This window comes from Palaemon carinicauda, chromosome 19, assembly GCF_036898095.1.
Source record: "Palaemon carinicauda isolate YSFRI2023 chromosome 19, ASM3689809v2, whole genome shotgun sequence".
In the NCBI taxonomy this organism is placed as follows: Eukaryota; Metazoa; Arthropoda; class Malacostraca; order Decapoda; family Palaemonidae; genus Palaemon; species Palaemon carinicauda.
In genome coordinates this window covers 42,334,673-42,357,530 of record NC_090743.1, presented here as the reverse complement: position 1 = coordinate 42,357,530, position 22,858 = coordinate 42,334,673, and the positions used below count along the sequence as shown (strand labels likewise).

Sequence of the window (22,858 nt, the reverse complement as noted above, 5' to 3'; positions counted from 1 at the left end):
AACAAGTTATAAATACATGTAAGGAACATGATTTAATGCCTTTTGAGATAGGATTTGCTGAATATCTTGAGTAAGCACAGAGACCATTACTATTTACCATGGCAATGATGAAAACTACTACGGTTCTTTAGAGCTGTCATGTGAAGATGACCTGGTGTTTAAAAAGAGTTCATCACAGACGAGCCATGATCATATCTCATATATTGTCTAAAGCAGGCATTTAAATCCTACTCTTTTTGTTATTACAGTTCCTAGCTCCAACATTTAATATGCACACTAAATTCTTTCTTATATTTAAATGAACGGCAGAGGCAAGGGACAGTGACAAGGCCCTAGTAACTGACCATATATACATATGACCTACACCCAAGGCAACTCCCCATCAAGCTAGGACCAAGGAGGGCCAGGCAATAGCTGCTGATGACTCAGAAGGTTGACTTATATGCTCCCCCTAAACCACCCATCCCTAGCTCATAAGGATGGTGGGGTTGCAGATACAACTAGAAACTATCGAGTATTCCCAGACTGTATTTTTTTTCTTTTTATTCCTTATATACTGTACTGACTAAGGCTGCAAAAGAATAAAATTACGAAAGAACCCACCAAACAAAACAGAGAAAGGGATTTTGACAAGAGAATGCCTTTGGTGCCTAAACACAAAAAGGGGAATCTAAATACTGAAACACTAAAATGAAATGAACAATATTCTAATGATATGTCTGTAATAAAAGCTGAATATCAGTGAAGTCAAATGTTTTTTCAACGTTTTGTCCAATTTTTGCTAACTTTTTAATCAACTTGTAGTAGTACAGTAACTATCTAAGTATGTACATGTGTTCAGTATCATTCATACATGCCAAAACACAGAACTGATTGAATTCCTTTGTAATTTTTTAATTTCATATATTCAAAATAGCAACCGATAATTTTGATCACGGTTCATACATGAAATGCCAAAAAGCTGCCATAACAAAAAATCAGTGCAAATAGATCAGCCAATCAAATGACTTCAATCACAATTCTAAAACAAGCAAAATAAATCTTTAAAAAATGCTACAAAAAGATAATCATAAATTTCTATAAGATCAGGGCTCACTGGATCAAGCCCTGACAAATGTACAACTGCGTGGTATACACAACGCCATGCTGTATTCCACTTTCATATTTTCCACCACTGTGAGTAAACATCTCTTCAGAATGAAGGACACTTGTGTGAAGTTTTGCTGACAGATCAATTTACCTCATTTATATATAAAATATACAGTCTAATCCAGTGTGGAGAAATCCAAGTCTTCGTCAACTCGTCTCATGGTGAGACTACGCGGACGCTTTGCCCTTTTTGTTACTAAGGTAAGGCCCTGTAGGTAATATCAAGCAGTGTTCACTTATAAGACAAACATTAGTAAATTTTTTAACTTCATTATCCCTATAGACAACAAGTATTTTTATAGAATTTTAGAGAATTTAACTTGACAGGAGATAGAAAACCAAATAAGAAAATGTGAGAAAAATTTAAATCAGTTTTGCAAGAAAAATAAAATACGAGCTAGCCTTGACAGAAAGGGGTCCATCTTGATTTCGGATGAATTCAAAAAGCAAAAACACCTCCTGTTTCCTTTGCCATATCTTCCTAAACCTACATTTTAACACTGCATACTCTCTCTCACCCTTGTTACGTAATACTTCCCTAAGAAAAGTTTCTCATATTTAATCAACAACTTCTACCAGATTAATAAAAGATAATGCAATCATGTTGGTTGACCTACTATACTTCCAAGCTTATTAGAGATTGTAATCACTTCTTATCCAATAGCTCTTCTACCACATGATCTGGGGTCTAAGAGATAATGGCAAAATAAACACAGTTACAGTAATGATTGTATGCCATTTCTATCTTGTATAAAGTATGCATGTGTGCATTTACACAACCTATAATTCTAGTTACTTAATAATCCTGTATAAACTATTTTGTCTATGAAGTTTAATATACAAGGCATATTGTAAAAAATAAACATCAAATACCCCAAAACCATCTGTAATGTATGAAATAATCAATACAGCACTAATTTAGGTTAAATAATCCATAATTCATTGTTCACGTTATCTCAAATAACTGTCATGCATGAATGGGAATCCTGTACTGTAAAATTAACCACTTTCTTACACTTTACACCAAATACCTAATATCTATCAATAAAGTATAGTATTCCCTGCATCAACATTTGTGTCCATGAATTCATGAAAATAATTCTGGTATATTCATGTAGTAATGCATCTTATTTGATGGTTTGTAATATTCTAATAATCCCTATCACTTTATAAAGACTGTTCAGGATAAAACGGATTTTGAGCAAAGCGAAAAATCTGTTTTTGGGTAAGATAGCCATGTCGTCCTGATGGAAGGTTCCTTTAGGTAGCTTTCTAAGGGATATTTGCTACAGTGATACTCCAAGAGAATTAACCATAGGTCTCCAGAATTCCAACTCCTGGCGCGAGTATCCTTAATATATCTTTAAGGATATCGCATAATATCAGGGGACATATTTTTTGATACGACACATAGCAATCTTCACCCCATATAGATTTAACTCTTTGAGGGGGAAGAGTGGCGAACGAAAGGGGAGCCGTTATCAAGGTACCCGGTGGACCCCCTCCCTGTACTGCTACGGCCCATCATTCTTAGTTGCATTTAAGCAGGAATAGCCGCAGATAGACTAGTTTCGGGTGGGGTCATTTTAAGAAAGAATGGTGGGTCCATCAGGACGACATGGCTATCTAACCCAAAATTAGATTTTTCGCTTTGCTCAAATTCCATTTTTTGGGCTCGGCCATGTCGTCCTGATGGAAGCTTACCAGAGAATTAACTTAAAAGTACTATATCTGTGGGTTTGTATAAGTGCCTTTCCTTTGAATGAGTTCCTTATATGGTCTCCTAGACCTTTATATATATATAACATTACCGTTGTCTGAATGAGAATTCTAACAGAAGGGGAGGAATGCATCTGATTCTAGCTTCCATCCAGCCACAACTTTTGCCGCCGGCTGTACTGCCGGTTGTGAGGTCTGTGGATGGCACAGTCCAAGAGAGGACTGAAGAATTCTCAACAGTATATTGGGTTTCCCACCTGCAGCCATCAGGGCTGGCTCAAGTCTTCCCCTGGGGCAGTCGCTTCCGGTGAAGGAAGGACATAAGTGGGAGTTGGCCGAGGCGGCAACCTAACTGCCGCTGGTAGGGTCCCGGCCGGCAACTAATCAACCCAGCAAGCCGGGATGATTGTAGAATACTGGCCAAAAGAATGTTGTGACGGCCAGGCTGACACTAAAGGACAGAGGGGGAGGAGGGAAAAGGGTCTTATAGTTTGCAGGGGGAGAAAGGCGGCGGCAGGCATGCCGCCTACTTTCGGCTGTAAACTAAGGAAGCATGGCTTCCTGTGCTGACACCGTCGTGGTCGGCAGAGGAATAAGTATTCCCCTGTCGGCGACATTGTCGGCTATAAGACATGTCTTATAGTCCACAAGAAAGGTGGCTGCAGGTATGCCGCCTACTTTCGTTTGTAAACTAAGGAAGCATAGCTTCCCATGCCGACAACGTCGTGAGCGGCAGAGGAATCACAATTCCCCTGTCGGCGACATTATCGGCTACAAGACAATACACCCTAAGTTACCGTCATATTTCGAAGCCGGGATACCCGGCGTCAAAGAAGAACGACGGTAAAACTATCTAAGTCAAGCCGGAGTTAACTACTCGGTGGCGATGACGAAAGATAGGGTTGCCACTTGGGATGGCGGCGCTCAGGAGGGAGGAAGGGTTTATCCTCTTTTCTCTAAAAGAGAAACGTATTGAATTACGTATAGCAATAAATTCTAGGGGATATATATCCCCAACCGAATTAATATGAATGATACAAGAGGTTAAACAACGGATTTACATTACTAACGTATACAAAACGGGTTAGGCATATATATTAGAAGAGGAAATATTATATATATACAATCTTCACTAGTATAATTTTGCTTAATTAGCTAAAAAATTCTTTATAGCTAAATACCGGGAGCGTCGCACTACTAACTAAATAATTGCATTACGACGTGCGACAGCGGTCTCAAAATGGCCGCCTCCGGGGTTGGCTGTGCTCCACTTAGCACACTTAAATTATGCCAATTCAACTGTGAGAAGGGAGCTAAAAATTATACACAGGAAAGATTAAAGACTCAACTTTCCAGAGGATGAATATGCTGGAGATTGCATGATAATATTCCAATAAACAGTAACAACACCGAGAGAAACGTGGGAGTGCACTTGCTTAAATGCTACAGTTCAAAGGAATGATGGACCGTAGTAGTACAGGGAGGGGGTCCACCGGGTACCTTGATAACGGCTCCCCTTTTGTTTGCCATTCTTCCCTCTAAAGAGTTAAATATATTTGGGGTGAAGATTGCTGTGTCGTATCAAAAAAATATGTCCCCTGATATCAGGCGATATCCTTAAAGATATATCAAGGATACTCGCGCCAGGAGTTAGAATTCTGGAGACCTATAGTTAATTCTCTGGGAGTATCACTGTAGCAAATATCCCTTAGAAAGCTACCTAAAGGAACCTTCCATCATGACGACATGGCCGAGCCCAAAAATGCTATTGCTAAGTCCTTGACTGAAGTACTGATCATATAGGACAATATTGCACTTTCCTTTCAGAACTGTCTGTTTACCATTTAATTGTATTCATACGACTGTAAAATTAAACAAGAGTTTAGACAAGGATACAAACTGTTTTCCTTTCCACTATCTTGAAAATTTATTCTGTATCATGTTTTTCAAGCTGTATGTTTTAAAACTTCCATCAAAGTTCATTTAGTTACTTTAATGCAATTCTTAGTCCCTTAATAATACTAACATGACATTTGTAAAATGTATAACATCAACGTTCCTTTCACACACAAAATCAAAGCCTAGCATATATTGAGGTCAATTTTAACAAAATAGCCTACATTCCTTCTTCATGTCACAAAAAAGTTGAGAAATATTTTTAAAATGGCAATCTTTATGAACAGTCTTGCAAAGAATATATCAATCTGATTGGATGTACTTTAAAAGCTTTCATTCTTTGGTTCTGAAAGCACCAGAACAAATAAAAATGTACAAGAATATTCAAGATAATTACATAAAATTCTAGTTACCCAAAATACAGACCACTGCATTACATATTTTAACTGTAGCTGATGGCGAAGTATCTAGCTAACACTGCCAATGTCTTTTGCATTCTCAGGAAGATTATCCCAGTCAATCCCTATCTTAATTATTCAGACTGACCAACAAGGTTACCGAGTGCCCTACACTTGTAAATCAAATGAATGATAGAGGCTTACATTTTATAGCTCTTCCATTTCATAATTATTAAGGTCATGAGGTCAAAAGGTGGCCCCTTACACACAATATGGGCTAGTATATTAAAAGATATCAACTTGTGAACTTTTAAAGTATTTCTGCAGAAAATCAAACCCTTAGAGTTTACTCAAGCTCCATGATGCCAAGGAGGGAGAAGAGCGAGGCATCCTTTCATGTGCAAGACACATATATATCACAAATAACAAGAAGTTGGAACAGTGTTAGATCACTAAGGGTGCCCATGTAGTCAGTATAACTACGGTAAGTAAATTGAAAGCAAGGCTGAAACACCTTACCCACCAACAGTGAGATGTAACAGAGTTTCCTCTCATTGCCACAAAACTAAATAGATTAATAATCATAAAGTAGCAAATTCTTAGCAAATACAGTAGAGAAAAATTTAAACGCACAGATTACAGCAGTACTGTACTACTCTACGCATCTAAGTAAAGAAACAGTTACGTTGTCAAAGTAGAATGATGAACTTAAAAATGTTTGATAACAAAACACCAAGAGAAATAATGACTTCCCTGTACACACACAAGCAAGTCACACAGACTTGGTGCCCAGACGCTGCGAAACAGATTGTGATGCATTCGACATAAAAAAAGTATCAGATAGGGATATAAAAGTAAGAACAGAAGGAAGGCCAAGGAATTTAGAAAAAGAGAGATATAGATGAAAACATTTATCAGATGAGAATTCACGAAAGTTTATTACAACTTTCTTTTCTGTCTTATAACTCTTCAGCCATTTCCTAGCCATCCAACTTGTTTTAGTTCACTTTGCTCAGACTTCCAACTTCCAGTACATGGCAAAACTTTGGACTAATGTCACAGGTATAGAAATATTCCTTGGTGGTTTCGTTAAACTACTTTATAAGAATGATTTACCTTACTCATAGTACTGCAAATTTGTACCACATACCTTAAAATTGAACAACTAGAGAATAAAAATCAAACAAACTCTAGACCAGAATGAAAAGTTTACGAGGAGTGTGCACAACAGGAGAGTAGAGAGGTGTCGTATTTCCTGTCTGACCCGTCAGACGTGGAAACATTTACGAAGAAGAATAATAAATCCGTACCTTTGTGACATCGACACCTGTCATGTTCTTCACCATGTGTGGAACCTTGCTGATGATGTCCATGACCTCTCCCGTCAGTTTGGCTGCTCCCACTTCAGACTGTCCTGTGCTCACCATGGTCAACTTCTTGGTCTGCGAGAGGGGCGCTGCTACTTCGGCAGCAACCTGAAAAGGGTCAAGTGTTACCAAACAGTGTCAACTTGGGAAGTAAATCTAAAGCTAGCTTTTCTTGTCAGTCTCTATGCATTATCAAATGAATGTACAGTATTGAATTTGGGCCAGATGACCAGGCATTGGAACCAGTCATCTCCTGGAATGCTATGGTATTACATTACTGAACTAAGCACCAAGCTAATATTCTACATATGTCCTGTAATCAAATAAATCATTTGTCTTTACTAATGATGAAGAGCTAACCTGACTTATGAAATATATCGCAATATATAACTTTGGATAAAGAATACCTTAGTATATTAATAATTACTTCCATTCTCACTAATAGGCAAAGTAAATTTATAAATAATAAAAATGCAGAATGTGGTATTTTTAAAACATTTTGCATTATAAAACTACAGAAAACCATCTTTCAGAATTTTCTGCAAAAACAATTGAGGCCAACAAATATCTAGAAAGGTTTTCTTCTGGTAAAATCAAGAACAAATGGCTTGTGCATGCTGAGAGAATGAATTCCAATACAAATCTACTTAGAGGTAGCACCAAAAAGTTTATATCCTATTACACACATTCCCGGTGTCAAATACAAAATTCCAATAACACAACCAAATGCCTTTTTCTTAAAGCTAATCAGTAAGCAATATAAGAATCAAATTGCTTTATATTTTCTTTTATGACTCCTTACATGCTTATTGAAAACATTGTGATAACATAAAAATACAAAAAATCATAGGTCATAATCTGGTAAGAATTCATTTAGCCTCCAGAAGCTTTGGCCATACCTCTACTAAGTTTTGTAACCAAGAAAAAGCTTGTTAAGCTATGAAAATATTGTCAAGTACCAGGTGTAAAGCACCCACAATAAAACATCCACACAAGGAATTCCGTAAGTGGCTAAAAGTTGAGCATGAAAGTGTATTTCAAGTACCATTCCTTTTACTGACCAAAACTTGATATACTTTACACCTGAAGTTTTAGAAATTAGTCAGTCCTGCAAGAGTTGGGATTTAAACCTATAAGTTGTTAATTAATAAAGTTAATCACTTAATTTGTTTTCACTTTAACCATTACCGAATTCCAGAAGTGAAGTTACAGTTAAAATTACAGTTACAGTTCTAAAAAGCTGATCTTTGAGAGATACAGAACAGAAGCTTCTAAATCTTAGCATACATCAATTTTGAAATTGCAGTACATAAAAAGACAGTTTATTCACTAACAAGTAATGAGGGCCTTGAAGTCAAGTGAGTTTCATTCCATCCTCCAATTTCAAGCAAGATAATGTGTCAGAGAAACATAAATCAGTCAAGATTTAGCCCTCATATCTATCTATAAAACATATCTATGAAAACTTGGTTAATTTTTCTGCTCAGAAAACTTTATACAAACTAAATAAATAAAACAAGCTATAGCTTACATATCTTCCAAAAAGAGCTAATGAACGGAAAATGAGAAATGGGCTTTCTCTACACCATAATACTACGACAACCGAACCTCTCACCTTTGGCATAGTTGCCAGGTACATTTCCAACATGGCTGCCTCCTTGTACTCCTTCATTGCCTCTGCTTTCTGTTGCATGATCAGAGCCTCAGCCTTTGCCTTGGCCTCGACCGAGAAGGCTTCGGCTTCGCCCTTCACACGTATGGCTTCTGCCTCGGCTTCAGCCTCCAGCATTGTTCTGTTTCTGGAAGCTTCCGCTAATTTCTCGAGCCTGATTAAACGAATAATCGGAAGTTAGGCATTTCACCATAAATGAATGATCAAGCATATGAATAATCAGGTATGGCATTACACAAGTGATTAAAATACTATACAGGATAATTACTTGAACTTCTCAGCATCAGCTGCCTGCTTTACAGTAGCCTCGAGTTCGCGCTCCCTACGCTGGATTTCTTGGTCTTGGATGAGGACTTCCTGGGCTCTCTCCACCACCTAACGCAGAGGGGGGTTAGGGGAGAAATGGCGATAATTAAGATTTACTACATCTATACAGTACAGTAAGACCTTGTCATTCAAAGGGGTTAGGTAACAAAGACACCAGTGAATGATGAAAACCCCAAAATCAGATGCACTCTTAATAACACCAACAAACCCATCATTTTTTATACAGTATAACTAACCCACTATTTTGTATACAGACACCAATGAATAATGGAAAACCCAAATACAGATGCACTCTTAATAACACTAACAAACCCACTATTTTGTATACAGTATAACTAAAAATACTTCAATATTCCAGCCTTGGGAAAAAAAACAAAAATAGTATTCATAGTTATAAAACACCAAATACAGGAATGTATTTGCAGTATTGTAAAACGAAATGGAAAAGACAAAAATCCTATATTTCATAAGTTTGAATATTTACTTATATAACGGCAACAGTTTCATCTTACTCTCCTATTATATAGCCTAATTTAAAAAGCTGCTTTATTTTTTCATATAGAAACCAATTCGTTTTTTTATTTTCGGTTAGGGTGTACTCACAATAATCTGACTGAAAAGATGGCATACTCAGTAACATAGCAGGGGAGAGTAAATCAAGACAAATTCTGTTGTGTTGTGAATTTTCAATACATTCTGTAATACTATTGAGGCTTCATCTTTTTTATTATGACCAGATGTATGCTTGACAAATGCAAATAATCATCTTTGAATTTTGCTTTACATAATGCCAGGACTTTGCTGCAAATAATGAAATTCGTCAATACCAAACAATGGAATGTTAAGGTCTTACTATAACAAAGCAACTTGGTATCCATCTAAAACATTACCGAAACAGTACTAAACTAATGTTTAATTGAAGACCCAACTTTCATAGTAGTGCTGACCTAACAATGCAATCACTGACATCTAGCTTGACTGAATAATGGAAAATATCAGCTATCAAACATACCTACCCAGACTGATCTGGACAGTAAGACATGACAGAAATGGATGCTATTTATTAGTGATTAAGGAGCAGTAACTGTGAGAGAGATGCAAATTAACTCCATGCTTAAGCTGGGGAAGCAAGAGTAATATACCAAAGATAATTTCACTAGTTTGCTCATGAAGCCCGCTCTTCATTTGAGCACCTGAGTGACAATAATCTCCAATAGTCATGACAAACGAATTATGCTGACCATACATATATGATGAAATGCTTTTATACCTCCTGTTACGTCGTTACACTCGCAGCTTAGCATGATACGACCCTTCATATAACCCTCAAGAAACCCTATGAACAACTGAGAAACTCATCATTGTTAATATAATAAAATGCTCAACAGATGAACTTTCTAATGTCTTTTTCACATACTTCTACATCTAAATCCTTTGTTATTACAGTGTACAATCACATCAAATTCAACTAAGCATCTTTCATTACCAATTGAAATCTAAAATGTCTTCTTTATACTTGAGTTCTGATGTGTCAAGTAAAATTAAGTACAAAAACTGTGAGGCCTAGATTTTTACATAAGCTAAAACTTGTATCTTACAAATCACTATATTGTTTGGATAAAGGTTTACTATGGAAAGTAATTCCTGGATGAACCTACCTTATGGCAAACAAGTGTTATGTACTGTAATCAAAAACTCCCAAGAACCCAAAAAGATTTAAAAGGGCATCTATAAAAAAGTGTCTAAATGCATAATAAATAATGAATCATCCTTCTTGACATTTCTCTCGTAGTCTTTCAAGTTAAGGGAACATACCCACAATGCATTGCTATGCAAATACCTTTCCTCAGCTTAGCTCAAACTACAGAACCTGAACCCTTAAGGAATCTAACCTTGATCTGCATCTGCTCCTCCTTGATTTTCTGTCGCGTTTTAGCAGCCTGAAGTTCGTAAGCAAGTTCTGCTTCAGCTTTCTGGAAAATAATGAAATAATCTTAAATAAAATTAATAACAGGGTCTTCTTGTCTTATTTAAATACTTCACAAAATCATTACAAGTGACCAGGCAATTCAACCTGTTAACATATATTTGAAGGGAAGAAAACATCTATCTATATTAATTTATATACTTATATAAGAAATAAAAAAAATTTGTAAGTAATTTGTATTCTTCCTAGTATACAAACCTGGAGATATTTATAGGGTATACTTTCAGCGCAGCTGAAAGACGAGCTATGATAATTTTAGTGAGGGATAACTACCCCATCCGCTAGTTGAGTAACCACTTTACTTTTTGGCTCGGTACAGAACGGACATGCTTTCTCTCAGCTCTATGGGAAAAAAGCGTAGGCTTAATAATATCTCTCTCGCGAACGAGAGAGAAGTCCTCCCGAAGAAGGACATCGCCTAAGACAAGCTTTCTCCCCGCTCTATGGGAAAAAAGTGTAGGCGTAATAATCTCTCTCTCGCAAACGAGATAGAAGTCCTCCCAAAGGAGGACATAGCGTAAGGCATGCTTTCCCCCAGCTCTATGGGAAAAAAGCATGGGCGTAAAAAATCTCGCTCTCGCGAGAGAGAGAGAGAAGTTCCCCTTGAAGGAGGAACATAAAGTTGAAGGTAGACAGCGACTGCTACCTTGTAATGTGGGCAGCTAACGAGCTACCACATAGAGCGCAGGATAACGAACAGGGTGGCCGTAGCCATCGGCCTTGTGTTCTACGTCGCTGCTACCTATAAAAGGAAAGTTGTGATCAATTACAATTAATGCTCCACTGCACAACATAAACTATTCGGGGAATAAGTCACCTTCCTTGTAAGATAATTCCTCGAAAGAAAGCTGAACTGTTATATAATTTAATTCAGTAATGAAATAAACACACGTTAGTGTTCAGAACCTGCCGACCATCAGCGCAGGGTAGGGCGGCAATGACAACTCCCTTACGGCGGAGGCAGTCAGATACGTTGTCAACAGTGATTAAAGTTACAAGAATCTAACAACATGAACCTTTTTCCATTTATACATATATACACTCATATATACGTAAGATAAATGAAAACAGAGACAAGAAAAAAAAATGACAGAAAAACAATCAAGGCAAGTCTTTGCGGGAGAGAAAGGCAGCATGTCCATCCTCTACCAAGTTATAAAGTGAAGTGGTTACTCAGCCGAGAGGTGTGAGTGAGCGGGGTAGCCAGTCTACCCCAGCCCCCAACCCGCTAACTAGTGGATGGGGTAGCTATCCCTCACTAAAATTATCATGGCTCGTCTTTCAGCTAAGCCGAAAGTATACCCTATAAATAGCGGAGGGATTGTATCAACGTTGGAACAAATTTATTTTAATGTTGTTACCATTCTTAAAATATTTTATTATAATTGTTAATTAATTACTTCTCTTCTAGTTTCCTTATTTTCTTTCCTCACTGGGCTGTTTTCCCTGTTGGAGCCCTTGGTCTTATAGCATCCTGCTTTTTCAACTAGGGTTGTAGCTTAGCAAGTAATAATAATAATAATAATAATAATAATAATAATAATAATAATAATAAGAATAATAATAATATCTAATCAGGAGAGACTAAAGCAACACTCGGCATCTTCAATGTGTGTACCACTGGAGGATATCACTAAAAGAGCCTTAACCCTGTAGGAAACCTTCTTAAGATTGCTGAGCCAATTGCCAACTCGCATGTTAACACAGAATACCCTGCAAGATATCAGATGCTTACTGGGTTTGATTACGCTTAAAAACTCCACACCTGCATTCTTAACTTGGGGGTAGGGGTGAAGAGGTACCTTAAGATGTCAAATACTGTCGTCTTCTAAAAGGAAGTGATTTACAGGTTATACACCTTGCCAGTGGGTGACCAAACATGATGCTTTATAAGTACAAACTTCTGATATCTTCAACCTAAACTTTGTACCTAGATACATATCTTCATACTTATATTTGATGGGTAAGAACACCATAAGTGATACTAATTTAGCACAATATTACATAAAGTTATTATCTATAAATAGAATAATCTGTTTACATCTGGTCTCCATGCAGGCAACCTATACATTTTAGCTTGAATGTGTCCAAAACTTAGGAGTAAAATCTTACATCAGCCAATGGATACCTTGTTTTTTCCTCTATTATTATTACTAGCTAAGCTACAATCCTAGGCCTCCAACAGGGAAAAATAGCCCAATGATGAAAGGAAATAAATAAACTATATGAGAAGTAATGAATAATTAAAAAGAAATATTTTAAGAAAAGTAACATTAAAATAACAAATTTTAAGTAATTTTTATTTTTCCTAACATACTTACCGAGAACTACTTTCTTAGGAGTTACCTGTAACCTCCTCTCTACCGACCAGAGTTTTGTGTAGTGTACCCCCCGCCCCGTTTTCTATGGAGGCGTACCCCCGCCATTAAAGAATGTGCCCCGAGGGTAGGCTTATCGTAGGTCGATGTCCACCCGGGTCAACAGCTTCAGTAAGTTCTATTGGATTAGCACAATGCTTGCAAGGGAAGAGAGGCACTCGGGGAAGGAAGGGAGGGCCATTACCCGAAAGTAGTTCTCGGTAAGTATGTTAGGAAAAATAAAAATTACTTAAAATTTTTTATTTGTTCCAACACGAATACTTACCTCGAACTACTTTCTTAGGAGACTTACACTTTAGGAGGCGGGAGTGCTATTCTGACCCCCTGACCCGGTAAGCGGAGGCCAAGAGGCCCAAGAATAACGGTACCTACTAGAAAACGGATGAGAGGGTAACTACACAAAGAGTTCACGTTAGTGTCTAAGTACTCACCCTTTGAAAAAACTTCTTCTGATGTTGTCTTCAGTAGCGTAGCCGTGAAGAGTGTGTTATCCAATGGTATAAGTTGGTACTCCCCGATGAGGCTAGGAAGCAACTGGGTAGGATGGAAGGAAACGCACCTGTGTCTCCCGGTTGCTAGCCATGATTGAGCCTGGGGCTTTTACCGTTACACCGCTTGGAGGGCGGAGATGACTGTTCCAATGGAGAACCCGTCTAAGGACTTCCTCGAGTAGTCCTTGAGGTAATGGGTAGTAAAGGTTGACTGGTTCGACCAAGTACCTGCTCGCAGGATCTGACCTACTGCCATGTTTTTCTCAAAGGCTAAGGACATGCTCAGGCCTCTGATGTCATGAGGTCTGGGGGTGCCTGGCACTGCTATGCCTTCCTCCTTGTAGGCTCTGGCAATAACTTGTCTCAACCAGAAGGAAATGGTGTTCTTGGACACTTGCTTCTTAGTAATACCCGTGGATACGAAGAGGCTCTTGATGCCTGGGCGGAGATGAGCCGTTCTTTCAAGGTACTGTATTTTCTAATAGTCCGTACAGGGCATAATTTCAAATCCTCTGAATTACTCGTCCTAGGGATGGCAGGTATTGTAAAAACTTCGAACCTCGGATCCCAGACTGCTGGGTTCTGAGTCTTAGCCACAAAAGAAGGGACGAACTTGAAGGATACTTCTTTCCACCCCTTCGAATGAGAAACGTCATATGACAGCCCATGGATCTCACCCACTCTCTTAGCGGACGCCAAGGCCAGCAAGAAGACGGCCTTGAGAGTGAGATCTCTGTCTACGATATCTTTCAAAGGTTCAAAAAGGGGCCACACAACATCTTCAGGACCTTGGCTAAGTCCCACTGGGGCATCCTGCTCGCCTGTGGGGGGCAGGACTGCTCGAAACTCTTGACAAGCATCGCTATGTGCCTCGAGGCCCCCAGGTCGATGCCCTTCAGGAGGAAGACTTGGCCTAAGGTGGCCCGAACTCCTTTTATGGCTGGGATTGACATTCCCATCTTGTCTCTAAGAAACACCAGAAAATCTGCTATGTCTGGGACAGAGGCCTTAAGAGGCTTAATGTGCTTCTCAGAGCACCACTTCGTGAAGGAGGCCCACTTAGCCTGGTAGACCGCGGCTGAAGACTTTCTCAGGTATAGCGACATTCTCTTAGCAGTGGATGAAGAATATCCTTCTTTCTTCAGGAGCCGCTCGATAGTCTCCAGGCGTGAAGACGTAGGGAGAGTGGGTTGTCGTGGAGCCTGAGAAAATGAGGTTGATGCAGAAGGTCTGACCTGTTGGGCAGAGGCCACGGTGGTTGACTCGCCAAATCTTTTAGGTCCGCGAACCACTCTCTCTCCGGCCACCAGGGCGCTACCAAAGTCATCTTTAGGTTTCGGGCTGTCCTTACTCTGTTGAGCACCTGCCTTATCAACGTGAAAGGGGGAAAAGCGTACACGTCTAGATTGTCCCACTTGTGCTGAAAGGCGTCTTCTAAGGCTGCTTTTGGGTCTGGTACAGGAGAACAATATACGGGGAGTTGAGCGTTGAGTTTTGTTGCAAAGAGGTCCATCACCGGGGAACCCCAACGTTGGATGATGAGCTTGGCTACTTCTGGAAGAAGGGACCATTCTGTCCCTACTATCTGGCCCACTCTGCTGAGACCGTCGGCCAGCACGTTTTTCTTCCCGGGAATGAACCTCGCTAACAACACCACTTGGTTCTCTTCTGCCCAATCTAGAATTTTTATGGTGAGATCGCATAATTTCTTCGACTTCAAGCCTCCTTGCTTCTTTATGTATGCTACTACCGTGGCGTTGTCGCACATCAACGCCACGGTGTTTCCCTTTAGAAGATCTGCGAAGTGTAGGCAAGCCTTCTGGACTGCCTTCAACTCCAGGACATTGATGTGGAGTTCCTTTTCCCCGTCCAACCAGGTCCCTCGTGCTGTTTCGTCGAGGAGATGGGCTCCCCACCCTTGGTTGGAGGCGTCTGTGAACAGTAGTAACTCGGGGGGGTCGCACGCGAAGGGCATCCCCTTGAGTGAGTTCGACCGGCAATGCCACCATTCCAGGGAGGGTCTCGTGTTTGGTAGAACTGGGATTAGGACTTGTTGTGAGTCCAGTTGGCACCAGAGGTTCTTCAGGTTCCATTGTACGGCTCTGAGCCTTACCCTCCCTTGGGGAACTAGTTTCTCCAATGAGACCAGGTGACCTATCAGTTTCTGCCAGTCTTTCGCTCTCCTGGGGCGCCCCGACAGGAACGGCCGAATGATATTCATGAGGTTGTTTATTCTGTCCTCCGAAGGGAAGGCTTTTCCCAGAATGGTATCTAACGTCATTCCCAAGTAGTTCATTCTGGTGGATGGGGATAGGTTTGATTTTTCCGGGTTGATTACGATGCCCAGATCCTTGCAAAACTGGAGGAGTTTCATCCCTTGTTCCTCCAAGAGGTCCTTCGAGGAGGAAAGAAGCAACCAGTCGTCCAGGTATCGGATGAGGCGAATGCCTCGTTCGTGAGCCCACTCTGAGACAGTCGTGAAGACCCTCGTGAACACCTGGGGCGCTGTTGACAATCCGAAGCAAAGGGTCTTGAATTGCAGGATCTGGGAACCCCATTTCACCCGGAGAAACTTTCGACTCGAGGGGTGGACCGGAATTTGGAAGTAGGCGTCCTTGAGGTCTATGGTCATCATGTAATCTTTCTCCCTCAAGGACAGCAGGACTGACTTCGGAGTGTCCATTTTGAAGTCCGTCTTCTTGATGAACTTGTTGAGAGCCGACAGATCTATAACCGGTCTCCACCCCCCCGTCGCTTTTTCTACTAGGAACAGAAGACTGTAGAAACCCGGGCCTGGGAGAAGAATTTCTTCCATGGCGCCCTTCTCTAACATGGAGGATACCTCCTCTTGAAGGGCGGTCTTCTTCATCGGGTCTTTGGGAGCTAGCCATTCCACCCGGCTGGCCGGGATAAGAGGGGGTGGTTCTGCTAAGAACGGTAGTCTGTAGCCCTCCTTTAGTACGGACACTGTCCAAGGCTCCGCTCCGTGAGCCTTCCATGCTTGCCAATGTAGTCTGAGGCATCCCCCAACCCGAGGCTTGGGTGGGGATAGGGGGCCTCCCACTCTATCTCCTTCTGGAGGAGCGGCCTGAACGGCCTCTCCTAGAGGCAGAGTAACCTGATCTGAAGGAGCTTGAGGAAGCTGGAGCTCCCCTACGGGGGGGCTGAGGTGCTGAGGACCAGGAGGAAGAGGGAGCCTCTCTCCTCGTCGTGCTGGGAGAGGCTTGGGCCATCGCGGCACTATCTGAGACGGACCTCTTGTAGGGCAGTCTCCTAGAAGGCGTAGGCCTGGAGGTGTTAGACTCCTTCTTCTTCGAGACCTTCTCCATGATGGTCTCTAGTTCTTTCAGGGGAAACAAGGACTCCCCCCACAAGGGTAAGCTCCTCATGGCCCGTGCTTCCCTGTCTAGAACCTTCCGGGACACCTTAGCTAGTACGGTGTCTCTCTTACGGAGTACCCAGTTAGCTGTCAAGGCGAGCGACTGGTATGTTAAAAACTTTAAGGTTTTACCCCCGGAGGTAATAAGTTCCCTCAGGAGGCTCTGCTGGTCAGGGTCTGCGGGGTCGAACGAGGCTTGTACTCCTACTAAGGTGGAAGCCCACCAGTCCAGCCAAGAGGAGACGTTCACTAGATCCCTTGACATTTCTTCCATCATGGAGGCCTCCGACGGAGAGAAACAAACTGGGGCCAAAGAGGCTCTATCCTCTGAGACGCCCTGACTCAGGATGTCAATGGAAGATTCCACTTTACAGGGGCCTGGGCGACGCCCCTCTGGCACATATACTTTGCTCTGCGTCTTGAGGCCCTGGAGCAATTTTGAGGAACTCTGGGTTTTGGGGGCTTCGGCATTACTAGCCACCACTTTGTCCACATACTCTTGCCCTAGGACCAGATCTCGGGCTATAGGAAGCGCTAGAGACGTCTTAGGTTGGATAGGGGTCTGCATAATCCGTAACAGGCTTGACCTCCAGTAGTCTTCGTCCGTAGCCGCAGGTTCCTCAATCTTGTGGTGCCTCCTGATAAGGCCGACCACCCTCCTATAGGCCGAGTCCTCCGTTGGGGAACCCTCCCTCCCGTCAGCCGAGGTCTCGGCTTGGGACCGGGGAGTTGGGTTACCGGGCACACCGACCGGACGTCTGGTTCTTGGAGCCAGGGGTGCCGTCCTACCGAGGTACTGGACTTCATCGGCGGGGACGTCCGCACCAGGGGCCTGGGTTAACGCAGGCATCGCCGACTCAGCGGGGACTCTCGTCCGCTCAAGGGCTCTGGGTGACGAGGACGCGGTTCCCGTGGGCTGACCCGACAGCAGGAACCATTCCTTCCGACCCGAAGGCCGCACCAGCTGGGCTGGTTCGGCCAGCCCGCCCGAAAAGAAGCGCGTTTCCCCCCGCTGGGCGGGGTGAACCGGAGGCTTCGAGGACTTACGCCTACCTGTAGCGTCCTTTCTGCGAGCTTGGTTGCGAGGGTCAAGGTCGTGTTTGGAGGACGGTATCCTTGGCGAGAACTCTCTGGACCGGCGGTCCGGGGAACAAAGCACTCTTGACTCCCGGGGTACGAAGACCCAGTCGCCATCAGGAGACCTACTCCTCTTGTACTTACGCCCTGGGGAGCGGGAGCGCTTCCTACTGTACCTGGAGCGCGACCTAGAACGGGAACGCCTGCTCCTGGACCGCTCTCTCCGACGACGGTGTTTTCTCCTGGCTTCTTCCCCCGACGAGAAATAATCTTCTGACGAACCCGACGACACTGAACTTATCGTATGTCGGGCGGTAGCGGGGACTGCGGGGGACTTCTTCACGTGTTGAGTGCCCGAGGTCGACGGTTGAAGGAAATCTTCGGGGACTTCCGTGAAGGGGGCCGGGAACGATCCAGGGCGCTCCATGCTAGGGAGCCAGGGGTCCAGGCCCTCTTCCATTCGTAACGGGGACCTACCTGGTGTCTTCGGAAGCTTCCAACCGAAGGCATCATTACCCGAAGACCGTAACATATTCTGGTTGTCTCCGCCTACCGAAGACCCTGAAGCACAGGCCCACGAGGGCGGCGAAGACACAGACACCGCGTTACTACCCCACAAGGGGTCATCGGAGGACACGTGCCCCCCGAGCACAAGGGCCGACTCTCCGGACACACTACTGGGTTCTTCACTAGCCCTAGAAGGACCCGCAACCGCCACTGCACTTTCACTAGACTCTTGGGGAAGGCCGCTTTGTTCCTTCTCCACGACAGACTTACCTCGGCCCCTACTCTGTGTAGGGGACGGCGAAACAGAGGCCCAGTCGGACCGCTCACTGGGTGATGGTAGCGGCGAAGTAATGCTAGCTTTTCTGGGGGAACGTTTCGCCGATTTTCTCTTTTTAGTACCGTAACGTACCCACTGGATATCACTCCAACCTACACACTCGGGGCACGTATCTGCTGTCGAACAAACCCTTCCCCTACAGGAGGAGCAAAGGGAGTGAGGGTCCACTTCAGGCTTGGAGAGGAACGCTCCACACGATTTACCGGCCCTAGGCCCCGGACAATGGCGGATTTGCTCCATAATGCACACACGCAAGACACAAGCACGAAGGGAATCAAGGAATACACTGGGTAGCACAAGGGTGGAAGGTGAACACACAGGAACACCCGGGAATAGTACACAGGAAACACAAGTTACCACGCGGGGAACACCTGGGACACTCAGAACGCACACAAAGGATCGATAGAGAACGAGGGCAACGTGTTGACACGTCACGACCAGAGAACTCACTGAAGCTGTTGACCAGGGCGGACATCGACCTACGATAAGCCTACCCTCGGGGCACATTCTTTAATGCCGGGGGTTGGCCTCCATAGAAAACGGGGCGGGGGGTACACTACACAAAACTCTGGTCGGTAGAGAGGAGGTTACAGGTAACTCCTAAGAAAGTAGTTCGAGGTAAGTATTCGTGTTGGAACAAACAGATATTTCATATATAAACTGTAAAAAGAGACTTATGGCAGCCACTTCAACATGAAAAAAAATTGCTGCAAGTTTGAACTTTTGAAGGTCTACTGATTCAACTACCCGATTGGGAAGATCATTCCACAACTTGGTCACAGCTGGAATAAAGCTTCTAGAATGCTGTGTAGTATTGAGCCTTATGATGGAGAAGGCTTGACTATTTGAATTAACTACATACCTAGCATTACAAACAATATGGTACAGTCCAGGAAGATCTGAGTGTAAAGGATGGTCAGAGTTATGAAAACTCTTATGCAACATGCATAATGAACTAATTGAACGACAGTGCCAAAGATTGATATCAAGATCAGGAATAAGAAATTCAATAGACCGTGAGTTCCTGTCCAACAAATTAAGATGTGAATCAGCATCTGAAGACCAGACAGGAAAACAATACTCAAAACACTTCAGAATAGACTGATCACCAAAAATTGTATACGACTTTCTCAATAAGCCAATGTTTGGAGTAATTGAAGAAACACAGACCTCGTGTATTTTTCAAATGTAAATTTGTTGTCAAGAATCACACCTAAAATTTTAAAAGAATCATAGAATTACAGTAACATTATCAATGCTGATATTCAGATATTGAGGAACAACTGTCCTTGACCTACTTACAATCATACATACATATACCAAAGGCACTTCCCCCAATTTTGGGGGGTAGCCGACAACAACAAGAAACAAAACAAAAAGGGGACCTCTACTCTCTACGTTCCTCCAGCCTAACCAGGGACTCAGCCGAGTTCAGCTGGTACTGCTAGGGTGCCACAGCCCAACCTCCCACATTTCCACCACAGATGAAGCTTCATACTGCTGAGTCCCCTACTGCTGCTACCTCCACGGTCATCTAAGGCACCGGAGGAAGCAGCAGGGCCTACCGGAACTGCGTCACAATCGCTCGCCATTCATTCCTATTTCTAGCACGCTCTCTTGCCTCTCTCACATCTATCCTCCTATCACCCAGAGCTTTCTTCACACCATCCATCCACCCAAACCTTGGCCTTCCTCTTGTACTTCTCCCATCAACTCTTGCATTCATCACCTTCTTTAGCAGACAGCCATTTTCCATTCTCTCAACATGGCCAAACCACCTCAACACATTCATATCCACTCTAGCCGCTAACTCATTTCTTACACCTGTTCTCACCCTCACCACTTCGTTCCTAACCCTATCTACTCGAGATATACCAGCCATACTCCTCAGACACTTCATCTCAAACACATTCAATTTCTGTCTCTCCATCACTTTCATTCCCCACAACTCCGATCCATACATCACAGTTGGTACAATCACTTTCTCATATAGAACTCTCTTTACATTCATGCCCAATCCTCTATTTTTTACTACTCCCTTAACTGCCCCCAACACTTTGCAACCTTCATTCACTCTCTGACGTACATCTGCTTCCACTCCACCATTTGCTGCAACAACAGACCCCAAGTACTTAAACTGATCCACCTCCTCAAGTAACTCTCCATTCAACATGACATTCAACCTTGCACCACCTTCCCTTCTCGTACATCTCATAACCTTACTCTTACCCACATTAACTCTCAACTTCCTTCTCTCACACACCCTTCCAAATTCTGTCACTAGTCGGTCAAGCTTCTCTTCTGTGTCTGCTACCAGTACAGTATCATCCGCAAACAACAACTGATTTACCTCCCATTCATGATCATTCTCGCCTACCAGTTTTAATCCTCGTCCAAGCACTCTAGCATTCACCTCTCTCACCACTCCATCAACATACAAGTTAAACAACCACGGCGACATCACACATCCCTGTCTCAGCCCCACTCTCACCGGAAACCAATCGCTCACCTCATTTCCTATTCTAACACATGCTTTACTACCTTTGTAAAAACTTTTCACTGCTTGCAACAACCTTCCACCAACTCCATATAACCTCATCACATTCCACATTGCTTCCCTATCAACTCTATCATATGCTTTCTCCAGATCCATAAACGCAACATACACCTCCTTACCTTTTGCTAAATATTTCTCGCATATCTGCCTAACTGTAAAAATCTGATTCATACAACCCCTACCTCTTCTAAAACCACCCTGTACTTCCAAGATTGCATTCTCTGTTTTATCCTTAATCCTATTAATCAGTATTCTACCATACACTTTTCCAACTACACTCAACAAACTAATACCTCTTGAATTACAACACTCATGCACATCTCCCTTACCCTTATATAGTGGTACAATACATGCACAAACCCAATCTACTGGTACCATTGACAACACAAAACACACATTAAACAATCTCACCAACCATTCAAGTACAGTCACACCCCCTTCCTTCAACATCTCAGCTTTCACACCATCCATACCCGATGCTTTTCCTACTCTCGTTTCATCTAGTGCTCTCCTCACTTCCTCTATTGTAATCTCTCTCTCATTCTCATCTCCCATCACTGGCACCTCAACACCTGGAACCGCAATTATATCTGCCTCCCTATCATCCTCAACATTCAGCAAACTTTCAAAATATTCCGCCCACCTTTTCCTTGCCTCCTCTCCTTTTAACAACCTTCCATTTCCATCTTTCACTGTCTCTTCAATTCTTGCGCCGGCCTTCCTTACTCTCTTCACTTCTTTCCAAAACTTCTTCTTATTCTCTTCATATGACTGACCCAGTCCCTGACCCCACCTCAGGTCAGCTGCCCTCTTTGCCTCACGTACCTTGCGCTTTACTTCCACCTTGTGCTCTCTATATTTTTCATACTTCTCTATACTATTACTTTGCAGCCATTCTTCAAAAGCCCTCTTTTTCTCTTCCACTTTTACCTTCACTCCTTCATTCCACCATTCACTGCCCTTCCTCATGCTGCCTCCAACAACCTTCTTGCCACATACATCACTTGCAATCCCAACAAAATTTTCTTTTGCTAACTTCCACTCCTCCTCTAAATTACCAGTTTCTCTTACTCTCACCTCGTCATATGCCATTTTCAACCTTTCCTGATATTTACTTTTTACCCCCGGTTTTATTAGCTCTTCAACCCTCACTAGCTCCCTTTTACATCCACCTACTCTATTCCCCCACTCTTTTGCTACAACTAATTTTCCTTCCACCAAAAAATGATCAGACATACCGTTAGCTATACCCCTAAACACGTGCACGTCTTTCAATCTTCCAAACATTCTTTTAGCTATCAACACATAATCCATTAATGCCCTTTCTACTACTCTTCCATTTGCCACTCTTACCCATGTATACTTATTTTTATCTTTCTTTTTAAAAAAGCTAGCACTTATTACCATCTCTTGTTCAACACACATATCTACCAGTCTCTCACCACTCTCATTTTCACCTGGTACGCCATATTTCCCAATGACACCTTCTACCTCTCCAGCACCCACTCTAGCATTTAAGTCACCCATAACAACTACATAATTCCTTCTACCCAGTCCTTCTACACACCTTACAATCATACTTTGAGTTTTGTAAGGATTCAACTTCATGCCCCATAA

General features: G+C 42.5%; 1 protein-coding gene across 9 annotated transcripts in view; it reads right to left on the bottom strand.

Moving 5' to 3' along the window:
- Positions 1 to 22,858, bottom strand: part of Flo1 (flotillin-1) — a 128,730-nt gene that overhangs the window by 42,370 nt on the left and 63,502 nt on the right. For 4 of the 9 annotated variants that reach the window (XM_068393530.1, XM_068393533.1, XM_068393531.1 and 1 more), the window contains exons 8-11: positions 10,421 to 10,501; positions 8,470 to 8,576; positions 8,145 to 8,355; positions 6,473 to 6,637 (exon numbers count right to left, since the gene is read on the bottom strand). In XM_068393530.1, coding sequence (XP_068249631.1) covers positions 6,473 to 6,637; positions 8,145 to 8,355; positions 8,470 to 8,576; positions 10,421 to 10,501 — 564 coding nt within the window. Of the gene's footprint in view, positions 1 to 1,218; positions 1,359 to 6,472; positions 6,638 to 8,144; positions 8,356 to 8,469; positions 8,577 to 10,420; positions 10,502 to 22,858 lie in introns of those variants that run through there. The other 5 variants (XM_068393526.1, XM_068393528.1, XM_068393534.1 and 2 more) reach the window with 5 other exon arrangements.